This window comes from Oncorhynchus keta, chromosome 14, assembly GCF_023373465.1.
Source record: "Oncorhynchus keta strain PuntledgeMale-10-30-2019 chromosome 14, Oket_V2, whole genome shotgun sequence".
Taxonomy (NCBI): Eukaryota; Metazoa; Chordata; class Actinopteri; order Salmoniformes; family Salmonidae; genus Oncorhynchus; species Oncorhynchus keta.
Window position 1 is genome coordinate 14,284,404 of NC_068434.1, and position 12,156 is coordinate 14,296,559.

The following is a 12,156-nucleotide window of genomic DNA, read 5'->3' on the forward strand; positions in this document are numbered from 1 at the left end:
GAGAGAGGGGTGAGAATGAGAGAGAGGGGGTGAGAATGAGAGAGGGGTGAGAATGAGAGATGGGGGTGAGAATGAGAGATGGGGGTGAGAATGAGAATGAGGGGGTGAGAATGAGAGAGGGGGGGAGAATGAGAGAGGGGGTGAGAATGAGAGAGGGGGGTGAGAATGAGAGAGGGGGGTGAGAATGAGCGAGGGGGGTGAGAATGAGCGAGGGCAGTGAGAATGAGAGGGGAGCTGAGAATGAGAGGGGAGCTGAGAATGAGCGAGGGCGGTGAGAATGAGAGGGGAGCTGAGAATGAGAGGGGAGCTGAGAATGAGCGAGGGTGGTGAGAATGAGAGGGGAGCTGAGAATGAGCGAGGGGGTGAGAATGAGAGGGGAGCTGAGAATGAGCAAGGGCAGTGAGAATGAGCGAGGGCGGTGAGAATGAGAGGGGAGCTGAGAATGAGCAAGGGCGGTGAGAATGAGCGAGGGCGGTGAGAATGAGAGGGGAGCTGAGAATGAGCGAGGGGGTGAGAATGAGCGAGGGCGGTGAGAATGAGAGAGGGGGTGAGAATGAGAGAGGGGGGTGAAAATGAGAGAGGGGGGTGAGAATGAGCGAGGGCGGTGAGAATTAGAGGGGAGCTGAGAATGAGAGAGGGGGGTGAGAATGAGAGAGGGGGTGAGAATGAGAGAGGGGGTGAGAATGAGAGAGGGGGTGAGAATTAGAATATAAAGGTGGAAGGTGCTTACTGCTGCTGGAGGAGGGAAAATAAATGTTCCAATCAATTTCCCAGGTCCAGAGGGTTGTGTCAGTGAATCATTACACTGAGGGAGATGCTCCTCTGGTCGGACTGATACCACAGAGTCTGGATCAACAGCTGGTACCTTAGAAACCCCCTAAAGAGGATGAGCCCTCAACCCTGACCCCTGGTCACCTGCCAGTAGCATAGTATGTATATGTGATGGGATTGTACACAGTGGAGCAATCGCTGATTTTGGGGTTTCAATCCTATTGGTGCATGAAGTTGGATGAACAGTAGTGCTGTGGTGGTGGGTGTGCTATTCCAAGAGAGAACCCCTCGACTGTGTCAAAGTTCAACCACACAGTGTCAAAGAACTCTAGGTCAAACTCTAAACTGCTAGTTATAGGAAGATGTGGGGTTGATACTTCACCCTCTTCAGTTGTTTCAGACATGACCATTTAGACTTAGTTCATTTGGGTTTACAAGTACAACTGCATTGAACAGAATATGTATAGACAAAGAAGTCCCGACCACAGACAGTCAAGCAGACATTCAGCTATGAAGGGCACACAACCGAGCAAGCCTTCACCCAGGCCTTGACCAGAAGGCCAAACACTCCCCTACACATACCTACCAGGGTCTACCCGGGTCTACACTGGTACACCAGGTTCTACCCGGTTTTACCAGGGTCTATGTAGTTCTACCCGGTTTTACCAGGGTCTACGTAGGTCTACCCGGTTTTACCGGGGTCTACCCGGGTCTACACTGGTACACCAGGTTCTACCCGGTTTTACCAGGCCCTACCCGGGTCTTAACATACAATACAGTATGTGACAAGTATAAGGACAGGACGGAATTTTCCATCCAAAACCTTTTAGGTTCAGGGGCTCCACATGGCCGTAAAAGTGGTGTGACCGGGGTGTTTGGCCCCATGAAGAAAAAGGTTTAGTAGAGGTCTGTGTTTGTCTGTCAGGCACTGGGGACCAGTGGAAAATTCCCACTCACAGGTCTGAAGGATCTGAGACACTCCTCCACGGTAGCCCCCCACCGGCCTCATTTCTCTTTCACCGCCCTAACGGTTAACGGCAGCCGTGGTCTTTATGGGAAAGGGCCCAGGGGGATTGTTTTGTTGTCAGGCTAACAGCCTAGTCCGTAAGGTTGTGGCGGCTACATCTGTTGGCGTCTGTCCAGCCCTATGCACAATTCCTAGAAAATATCTGGTGACATCTGTAGCACCTGTTGGGGGGTACATGTGCGTGTGTGTGTGTGTGGGGGATGGGGGGGGGGGTACGTGTGTGTGTGTTTGAGTAGAGTGGCTGCAGACCTATATGGCAAGGCAAATTCTGATCTGAATAGAGATGGATGCTTCTATCACTGGTTTCAAAAGTTTCTCAGCAGTTTAAATCTTCCCACACGGTCAGAATGTGCTAATCATCTCACTAAGACCCTGACAGAGTCAAGAAAAATGTCAGGGAAACTAGTGATGTTTGTACCACCAAATGGCTAGTATTCTTGCATGAGAACATTGATCTGGACTGGGGAAGACATGTCTGTGTTGTGTGGAGATTCAGAGATGGGACAATACAGGGGGTCTTCATACCTGTGTCCCAAGGCAGCCTACCATCATGTGGGTGAGCAATTTGGCAGCAAACATGGGGAAGCGAGAACACAGCAGGTGGGATACGATGGCCAAGACGAAAGCTGAGGATCAGACCAAAAATAAATGCTTTGTCATTCCATGTCAACCATAAAAACCCATGTTTTATACTTGGATCAAAAATGCTTGTGGTAATACCATCTAAAACCGAGTGGGAGGGGACTGTAGGACGGGAAGAGGCCCGAGCGATATCCAAAAGGAACAACAGTGATGAGGCAGACAGAATGGAGAAATGAAAGGAACAAGACAGAGGAAACGAAGGGAGATACACATATACAGAAGATATAGATAAAAAGAGAGCGAGAAACAAAGAAAAATGAATATAGTAGAAACAAGGACTGAAGGCTAAACTAGTCGTACTTGAATACCTAAAGAGTCTTCCTCCATACGGTACCTGAGATGCAGATGAAGCCTGAGGCGTAGAAGGCCTCGTTGTAGGAGCCCAGGGAAGCCATCTGGGCGTGGGCCGTGTACACAGACAGGTGGGAGCAGGCACACTCCACATAGTTCCCACTGTCCTCCACCACCCTGCAGAACTGCCCATCTGACAGCCAGCTAGAGGAGAGGGAGAGATAATACAGGAAGTAGTCAGCCTTAGGCAGGAAATTCATATGAATTTCTGATTGGAACATCCAGCTCTGTAGTGTCTCTGCTTGATTGGTTGCTCCGGTGTCCACTCTCAGATACATTAGGGAACTCAAAGATTGACATGTATGACAAGATAAGAGCATAGAACTCATAGTTTTTCCTTATGAAAATGAATTTAATTTACTTTGTGCCTGACAGACAAGACTGATTGTCCTAGTCACGACTGCAAAGTCCATGACAAACTTTAATAGACCTGTCATCAGCGCAGTGAGACAAGGAGGAAGTTGAACAGGCCTTTCTTTTCCCCTTTCAGGGTGACGTTATCAACGCTGTCGTCTGCTTGGAGGTTGGACGCTGTCGTCCATCTGAGAGATGGATTGTTGTTGGATTGTAGTTATAGCTGCTCCACGGGCCAAACCAAACCGGAGAAATCTGCTTCCTGTTACAAGCTGTTCAGCCAAGAGTCCCACTCCGGACCTCCTCCGTAATGTTCTTTCAAACACACTTCTGAGGGGCGGGATTGTTCGGGAACTTGGAGCAGAGCAAACTGAACACTCACAGACATCACAGAGCAGTCTAGGCCAGCCCAGAGAGGGATTGAGGGAGGCCAATTCATCTATGTCCAAAGAAAGAGGTCATGGCTGGACAGAACCTGATCCCTAAACTCTGACCTCTCTACTAGAGGCTGACCTGAAGTGTGAGGTTCACACCTACAGATCAGACTCGAGAAGAAAGGGGAGGACCCTTTAACTCACCTAAGTCGTTGTGTCCTACAGTCATTTCACTCACACACCACATTATCACATGGGTTCAAGTTCAGGATAGCAACAGAAATTAAGAGAAATATACGTTTTGGGGAGTTAATTAAAAAAACATAGAATGTGTGATTAAGAATGCTCTGTTTGTTGTGCTAGAGCTTCATAGTACTATGCAAAGTAAAGTAACTGGGTATAGGAGTGGGGGGTCGTACCTCTCAACAGCCTGGCTCCACAGAAGGCACAGAGACTGGCCAGGTTTGACCCTCAACCCGGGGGTGTGGATACGGTATACCACCTCGTTACCCTCAGTCAGGGGTCGTGACCCTCGGCCCTGCAGGCTGGCAGAGAACACCTACACATCCAGAGAAATACCATTACAGTATAGAGTGGAATGGAGCTGGCCCAAAACACGGATCTGAGGTCAACTTTGTGCTTTTCCTATTATTGTTCAACTAAGGATTGGGGAGGGGTAAACTGATCCTAGATCTGGGTCTACGGTTGCCATGGACAAACACTATAGGTCTTTATAGCTGTAAAGACCTAGTGGCAGAGACCTGGCACAGAGCTTCAGTGGAACAACACTGCCCCCTGCAGTTTACACCAAGCACTAAGGTTCCATTGAGGAATACATTTTCAACTGTAATACCACAGGTATTCTCCTGTAACTTGATATTTATTTACCTTTATTTTACCAGATACATGGACTGAATGAGAGAAAAAAAAACTTCTTATAATAATGACTTCGGGAAGTATTGCACCCATTTCCAGTATAGTTACCCATCAGTCGAAGTATTACTAGCTGTCATGGTGTGGCTTTGAGTGTATTTGGGTCTGCTTGCCTTGCCGTTGAGCGCGGTGGTTTTGTCGGTGAGGAACCAGTGTTCGGTGCTGTACTCTGTGATCTGCACGCGACGGCAGGCTGATGGGGAGATGGTGCCAGTGGGCAAGGCTGGCACCTCCAGGAGTTTCTCTGGCAACTGAAAGGTGTCTGAGTTCTTGCCTGTGAACATGTGCCCGTTGATCTGGGTAGGGTACCAGTGGTAGGAAGAGATGGAAATGTAGGCACAAGTGTCCAGAATGGTCCTCCCCCTTTAAAAATACCAATAAATCACACTCTTATGTTACTCATATAGTCTTCTTTTTAACAGTGGTAAAGGGTGATCCATTCTATATTTTTCACCTCAAATAAGACATCTACTATAATAGCATAGTCAGCGATGGAAATAATAGACAGCAATACTCTTGAGTTTTTTTACCAACAATCCCCCATGAGGCAGGACGCACCTTTGAGCCGGTGCTCCACACTGGCTGTGTGTGAGCAGGGAAAAGGCGAAGCGCTCGGCCACCTCTGCAAGTTGGCTCAGGCCTCCTGTGTCGACTCGGCTGGGGTTGGCCATGGCACACAGTAGGTCATAGGTCAAGCCACGGCTGCTGTCCGCAATAGGGGTGCGCTCTGCCTCCGTAAGCACCTGGCCAAGCAGAGAGAGAATCTCAGTTTGTGGAGAATTGGAGGTAATTATGACTAAGACAAATATATACAATATTCTGAGAGCCACCTATCAAATTCACTCACACACACACACACACACACACACACACACACACACACACACACACACACACACACACACACACACACACACACACACACACACACACACACACACACACACACACACACACACACACACACACACTACCCTGTGGGATATGTAACACACACAGTACCCTGTGGGTTATGTAACACACACAGTACCCTGTGGGTTATGTAACACACACAGTACCCTGTGGGATATGTAACACACACAGTACCCTGTGGGTTATGTAACACACACAGTACCCTGTGGGTTATGTAACACACACAGTACCCTGTGGGTTATGTAACACACACAGTACCCTGTGGGTTATGTAACACACACAGTACAATGCAAACACAGGCTAGGTTTGCCTGTCAGTGAGTGTGTGTGGAAGCTCTTAAGTGTGATGTCTCTTTGAACCTCCCATCTCCCTCTCAGGAACATGTTGGTTCATTCCTAGTTTGGTGGTGACAGTTATTCACTGTGTCCTTAGCCCCAATCTGCTCTCTCACAGTGTAAAGACGGGTTGGTTGCTTAGCAACAAAACCAACCCGTGCGCAACTAGGGGGATAAACAGAACGTTTTGGCTTAGATTGTTGACAACATGTTAGCTATATTTCATCTCCAATATTTATTGAAAACATAAATACATTTGCACAATGAGCACTTGTTGTCTCTCAAATACATTGTTACAGTTGTTGGTTTGTAGCTAGCAAATTTTTGCCATATTAGCATTGACATGAAATCAGTCAAACACCTCAAAACTAGACACGGTGCCAAGAACAAGATAAAACTAGCTGAAACGAGTCACCTACGTGGCAGTTTCTTACTATCTGACCATCCAGAATCACAACAATTCACAGATTTCTGCCCCACTGAAGCGTGTGCATCGTTTTCGTGACATTGTCAGCTAACCCGTCTATTACAGAGCAGACTTGACTTGGCTACAGGCTGATGGATTCAGCTGCTTTAGTCAGACACTAAGTGACAACAGAGACCTTTTAAAAACTCATCTGTAGATCTGTCATCGTTTTGTACTTGGACAAAACTCACACACAGGCACACACATGCAACACACACATATGCAACACACACTAGATACACATACACAAAAAAAAACAGAACTTGTAATAGCAAACAAAACAAATACTAGCTCCTCCTTCTCCCCCCTCGCTCCCTCACTCTCCTTCCCTCTCACCTTCCCCAGTGCATCCAGCACGGCGGTCAGTTGTTCTGGATTGAGCTGTGCCGTGAACTTGCTGAGCAGAGCCTGGAGCACCCTGTCCAGTATGGTAGTGTCCAGAGGCTGCTGGAGCTGGTCCAACAGGACCCACACAGCCTGGGCCTCTGTGCCCGACACCAGGGTCACGTTGGCCAGGCCGTACTCAGGGTGCACCCTGGCCCCTCCACTGGCCCCATACAGCTCCACGTGAAAGCGCTTCGGCGGGGGGTTGGAGGAGGCCTGGTCTGGGGTGAGGGTGATGTTCAGCCCTATGCTCCTTTGGCCCAGATCAAAGGTCAGCTGGCCCTCTTCTTTCAGAAAGTCCATCCCGGCCACGGCAGGCCAGATCAGAGTGGGCCCTACTGCCTCAGCCCGAGGGACTTCCTTTTGGATGACAACGAAACAGGAGTGTGAGGTCACAGTAGGATGGAAAGATGGAGGGAGTTGGGAAAGAAGACGGAGAGAGAGAAAGAGAGATGGGTGGATGAATAGGGGATAGGTGTTGCGTCATTACCACTGGCGTACCAACCACCCGCGCAGCCCCTGCAGATATCACTGCACCCTCCTCTCCCTTCCCAAACAGCCTAAGAACGTGTTTTTGTTGTTGTTGAAGAAACAAGAAATTGGCTGTAAAAACTACAACATTTTATCTCAACCTCATGGCAAAATGTGTAGAATAGGATGGAAATTAGCTTTAAAAATGCTAAATTATCTCAGCCTCATTGCAAGATTTATAGAATAGCATGAGATTAGCTATAAAACTGGGTGTTATGAAGTGGATAAGGGGGACCTGCGAAACTGCGGTATGCCGATGGTCATTTCAAAAGATAAGAGGAGATGGTTGGAGAGCCATGGAGAAACAGAAGAAGAGAAAAGGACTGGAGATAACCTGAGACTGGAGATAACCTGGTCATATGTAACACGATGTGGAGACTAGAGATAACCTGGTCATATGTATCAGGATAACATGACTGGAGATAACCTGGTCATATGTATCAGGATAACATGACTGGAGATAACCTGGTCATATGTATCAGGATAACATGACTGGAGATAACCTGGTCATATGTATCAGGATAACATGACTGGAGATAACCTGGTCATATGTATCAGGATAACATGCCTGGAGATAACCTGGTCATATGTAACACGATGTGGAGACTAGAGATAACCTGGTCATATGTATCAGGATAACATGACTGGAGATAACCTGGTCATATGTATCAGGATAACATGACTGGAGATAACCTGGTCATATGTATCAGGATAACATGACTGGAGATAACCTGGTCATATGTATCAGGATAACATGACTGGAGATAACCTGGTCATATGTATCAGGATAACATGACTGGAGATAACCTGGTCATATGTATCAGGATAACATGACTGGAGATAACCTGGTCATATGTATCAGGATAACATGACTGGAGATAACCTGGTCATATGTATCAGGATAACATGACTGGAGATAACCTGGTCATATGTATCAGGATAACATGACTGGAGATAACCTGGTCATATGTATCAGGATAACATGACTGGAGATAACCTGGTCATATGTATCAGGATAACATGCCTGGAGATAACCTGGTCATATGTAACAGGGTGTGGAGACTGGAGATAACCTGGTCATATGTAACAGGATGTGGAGACTGGAGATAACCTGGTCATATGTAACAGGATGTGGAGACTGGAGATAACCTGGTCATATGTAACAGGATGTGGAGACTGTAGTTAACCTGGTCATATGTAACAGGATGTGGAGACTAGTTAACCTGGTCATATGTAACAGGATGTGGAGACTAGTTAACCTGGTTATATGTAATAGGATGTGGAGACTGTAGTTAACCTGGTCATATGTAATAGGATGTGGAGACTGTAGTTAACCTGGTTATATGTAATATGATGTGGAGACTGTAGTTAACCTGGTTATATGTAATAGGATGTGGAGACTGTAGTTAACCTGGTTATATGTAACAGGATGTGGAGACTAGTTAACCTGGTTATATGTAACAGGATGTGGAGACTGTAGTTAACCTGGTTATATGTAACATGATGTGGAGACTGTAGTTAACCTGGTTATATGTAACAGGATGTGGAGACTGTAGTTAACCTGGTTATATGTAACAGGATGTGGAGACTGTAGTTAACCTGGTTATATGTAATATGATGTGGAGACTGTAGTTAACCTGGTTATATGTAACAGGATGTGGAGACTAGTTAACCTGGTTATATGTAATAGGATGTGGAGACTGTAGTTAACCTGGTTATATGTAATATGATGTGGAGACTGTAGTTAACCTGGTTATATGTAATAGGATGTGGAGACTGTAGTTAACCTGGTTATATGTAATAGGATGTGGAGACTGTAGTTAACCTGGTTATATGTAATAGGATGTGGAGACTGTAGTTAACCTGGTTATATGTAATATGATGTGGAGACTGTAGTTAACCTGGTTATATGTAATATGATGTGGAGACTGTAGTTAACCTGGTTATATGTAATAGGATGTGGAGACTGTAGTTAACCTGGTTATATGTAACATGATGTGGAGACTGTAGTTAACCTGGTTATATGTAATAGGATGTGGAGACTGTAGTTAACCTGGTTATATGTAATAGGATGTGGAGACTGTAGTTAACCTGGTTATATGTAATATGATGTGGAGACTGTAGTTAACCTGGTTATATGTAACAGGATGTGGAGACTGTAGTTAACCTGGTTATATGTAATATGATGTGGAGACTGTAGTTAACCTGGTTATATGTAACAGGATGTGGAGACTGTAGTTAACCTGGTTATATGTAATAGGATGTGGAGACTGTAGTTAACCTGGTTATATGTAATAGGATGTGGAGACTGTAGTTAACCTGGTTATATGTAATAGGATGTAGAGAGTGTAGATAACCTATAATAAAGCAAAATGGTACAAACTCATAACCTGTCATAATATGTCAACAGTTATTTGAGACCCTTGTAGGATAGCCAGAATTATATGTAAACAAAGGAGGCCAGAGGGGAAAAAGTGGCAAATAACCTGGTTATATGTGAATAGGATGTGGATTCTGTGTAAGTTAACCTGGTTATATGATAGGATGTCACTTTCCCTGTAGTTAACCTGGTTATATGTACACAGGATGTGGAGATGGATGTTGATATTAACCTGGTCTATATTTTCATATTTTAGATTTGTAGACTATTAGTTAACCTATTATATGTAAAGATTTGGACAAAAACAATTAACCTGGTTAAATGTAACGGGGCACTGAGCGAAAACTAAAAAATGTGTTTATTTTCAAAGCCTTTTACATTTAGTTAGCCTGGTCATATGTAATATGATGAGGAATCTGCATTGCTATGTTAACCAGTGCTTGTTATTATGTATTTGGATGTGGAGACTATAGTTAACCTGGTTATATGTAATCAGGATTTGTGGAGACTATTTATTTTATAACCTGGTTATATGTAATTTGATCACAAGACTGTCAGTTAACCTGCTTATAGGTAATAGGATGTGGAGACTGTAGTTAACCTACACAATTATATGAAACCACTTGAGGAATAGGGAACTACTGGTTAACCTGGTTATATGTAACAGGATGTGGAGACTGAGGTTAACCTGGTTATATGTAACAGGATGTGGAGGCTGGGGCTTAACCTGGTTATATGTAACAGGATGTGGAGCCTGGGGCTGGTTATATGGGACTGGGGCTGGGGCTGGGACTGGGGCTTAACCTGGTTATAGGTAGGCATGAGGTGAGGCTGGGACTGTAGGACTTAACCTGGTTATATGTAACAGGATGTGGAGACTGGGGCTTAACTGGGGCTGGTTATATGTGAGGCAGGATGAGGCTGAGGCTGAGGCTTAACCTGGTTATATGTAGGACTGAGGCTGGGACTGTAGGACTGGGGCTGGGACTGGGGCTTGGGCTGGGGCTGGGGCTGGGACTGGGACTGGGACTGGGGCTAGGGCTAGGCCTGGGGCTAGGGCTGGGAGGGCTGAGGCTGGGACTGGGACTGGGACTGATGTTAGGGTTGGGTGGCTGGGACTGAGGCTGACACGGGGGCTGAGACTGAGGCTAGGGTTGGGGGGCTGGGACAGGCTGGGACTGGGGCTGGGACTGGGACTGATATTAGGGTTGGGTGGCTGGGACAGGTTGGGGTTGAGGCTGGGACTGAGGTTGGGACTGGGACTGAGACTAGGATTGTTGGGCTGGGACAGGTTGGAGTTGAGGCTGGGACTGAGGCTGGGGCTGGGACTGGGGCCAGGACTGAGGCTGACACTGGGGCTGAGACTGAGGCTGACACTGGGGCTGAGCTAGAGGCTAGGGTTGGGGGGCTGGGACAGGCTGGGGTTTAGGCTGGGACTGGGACTGGGACTAAGCCTAGGGTTGGGTGGCTGGGACAGGCTGGGGTTGAGGCTGGGACTGAGGCTGACACTGGGGCTGAGACTGAGGCTAGGGTTGTTGGGCTGGGACAGGCTTGGGTTGAGGCTGGGACTGAGGCTGGGGCTGGGACTGAGGCTGGGACTGAGGCTGACACTGGGGCTGAGACTGTGTCTAGGGTTGGGGTGCTGGGATAGGCTGGGGTTGAGGCTGGGACTGAGGCTGGGGCTGGGACTGGGACTGATGCTGACACTGGGGCTGAGACTGAGTCTAGGGTTGGGAGGCTGGGACAGGCTAGGGTTGGGTGGCTGGGACTGAGGCTGACACTGGGGCTGATACTGAGGCTAGGGTTGGGAGGCTGGGACAGGCTGGGATTGAGGCTGGGGCTGGGAACAAAGGCTATGATTCGGGGCTGGGTGCTTTTTGGGTGTTAGTGTCTCTCGCTGGCATTGCAGTAGAGTTTGACTTAGATGACCCATGACCAACACACCGTGAGACATTGAAGGTGAAACACATCCGGTCAGTATAATTAGGTGAGGGAGATGAATGGAAATCTGATCTAGTGAGTTAGACAATACAACAACCTGAATAAGATGGGACTGGTGATTTTCAACCAGAAGGATGTGACTGGTTACAAAGGGAGACAATGTATGGTGTGGGAATGTATGGCAATATTTGTGTGGCTATTCCATGAACACTGTACTGTATGTAGTGTGTGTGTGTGTGTGTGTGTGTGTGTGTGTGTGTGTGTGTGTGTGTGTGTGTGTGTGTGTGTGTGTGTGTGTGTGTGTGTGTGTGTGTGTGTGTGTGTGTGTGTGTGTGTGTGTGTGTGTGTGTGTATGCTTCTCACCAGCATGCGGTAGAGTACGGTGATGTTGGAGGCCGTGCTGGCCTCTCTGTACACCTGCAGACTGAGGTGGGTGGTCTTGAGGTGGGCAACAGGCAGTCTGGACCCAACTGCAAAGTAGACCAGCCCCAGCGGGTCATCGCTCTCCAGCAGGGTGATGTTGGCAAAGCGGGAACTTTCATTGATGGCAGCGCCAACACCCACCTGGTAGATCTCAACCAGGAACCAGGCCTGGTACTCGGGTTCCTATGGCAATACGCAGACAGAGTGAGTTAAGGAACGTCTAAACTGGTTATAGATGGAAATACATAACAGAGGAGAAAAGGAAGAAAAGAAAAATAGAATGTGAACATGGGATTATGGGTTTCCCCAGCCATAATACGACTGTAGTGTTG

At 47.2% G+C, this 12,156-nt stretch overlaps 1 protein-coding gene and 1 long non-coding RNA gene across 4 annotated transcripts in view; both read right to left on the reverse strand.

Annotated features, from left to right (window-relative positions):
- The window catches only part of LOC118394018 (adhesion G-protein coupled receptor V1), a 285,170-nt gene that overhangs the window by 107,873 nt on the left and 165,141 nt on the right, over positions 1-12,156 (reverse strand). The window contains 7 exon segments of the mRNA XM_052461147.1: positions 2,324-2,424; positions 2,775-2,935; positions 3,939-4,078; positions 4,566-4,815; positions 5,011-5,195; positions 6,502-6,909; positions 11,765-12,007. Coding sequence (XP_052317107.1) covers positions 2,324-2,424; positions 2,775-2,935; positions 3,939-4,078; positions 4,566-4,815; positions 5,011-5,195; positions 6,502-6,909; positions 11,765-12,007 — 1,488 coding nt within the window.
- Positions 8,335-9,413, reverse strand: LOC127907216 (uncharacterized). Of its 3 annotated transcripts, XR_008063778.1 has the most exons (5): positions 9,324-9,413; positions 9,096-9,171; positions 8,830-8,943; positions 8,454-8,491; positions 8,335-8,377 (listed from the first exon to the last, which is right to left on the reverse strand). It is a non-coding gene; the product is annotated as an uncharacterized LOC127907216 (long non-coding RNA). The 3 variants fall into 3 exon arrangements; XR_008063777.1 differs by lacking the exon at positions 8,335-8,377 and having other exon boundaries at positions 8,399-8,491; XR_008063776.1 differs by lacking the exons at positions 8,335-8,377; positions 8,454-8,491 and having other exon boundaries at positions 8,613-8,943.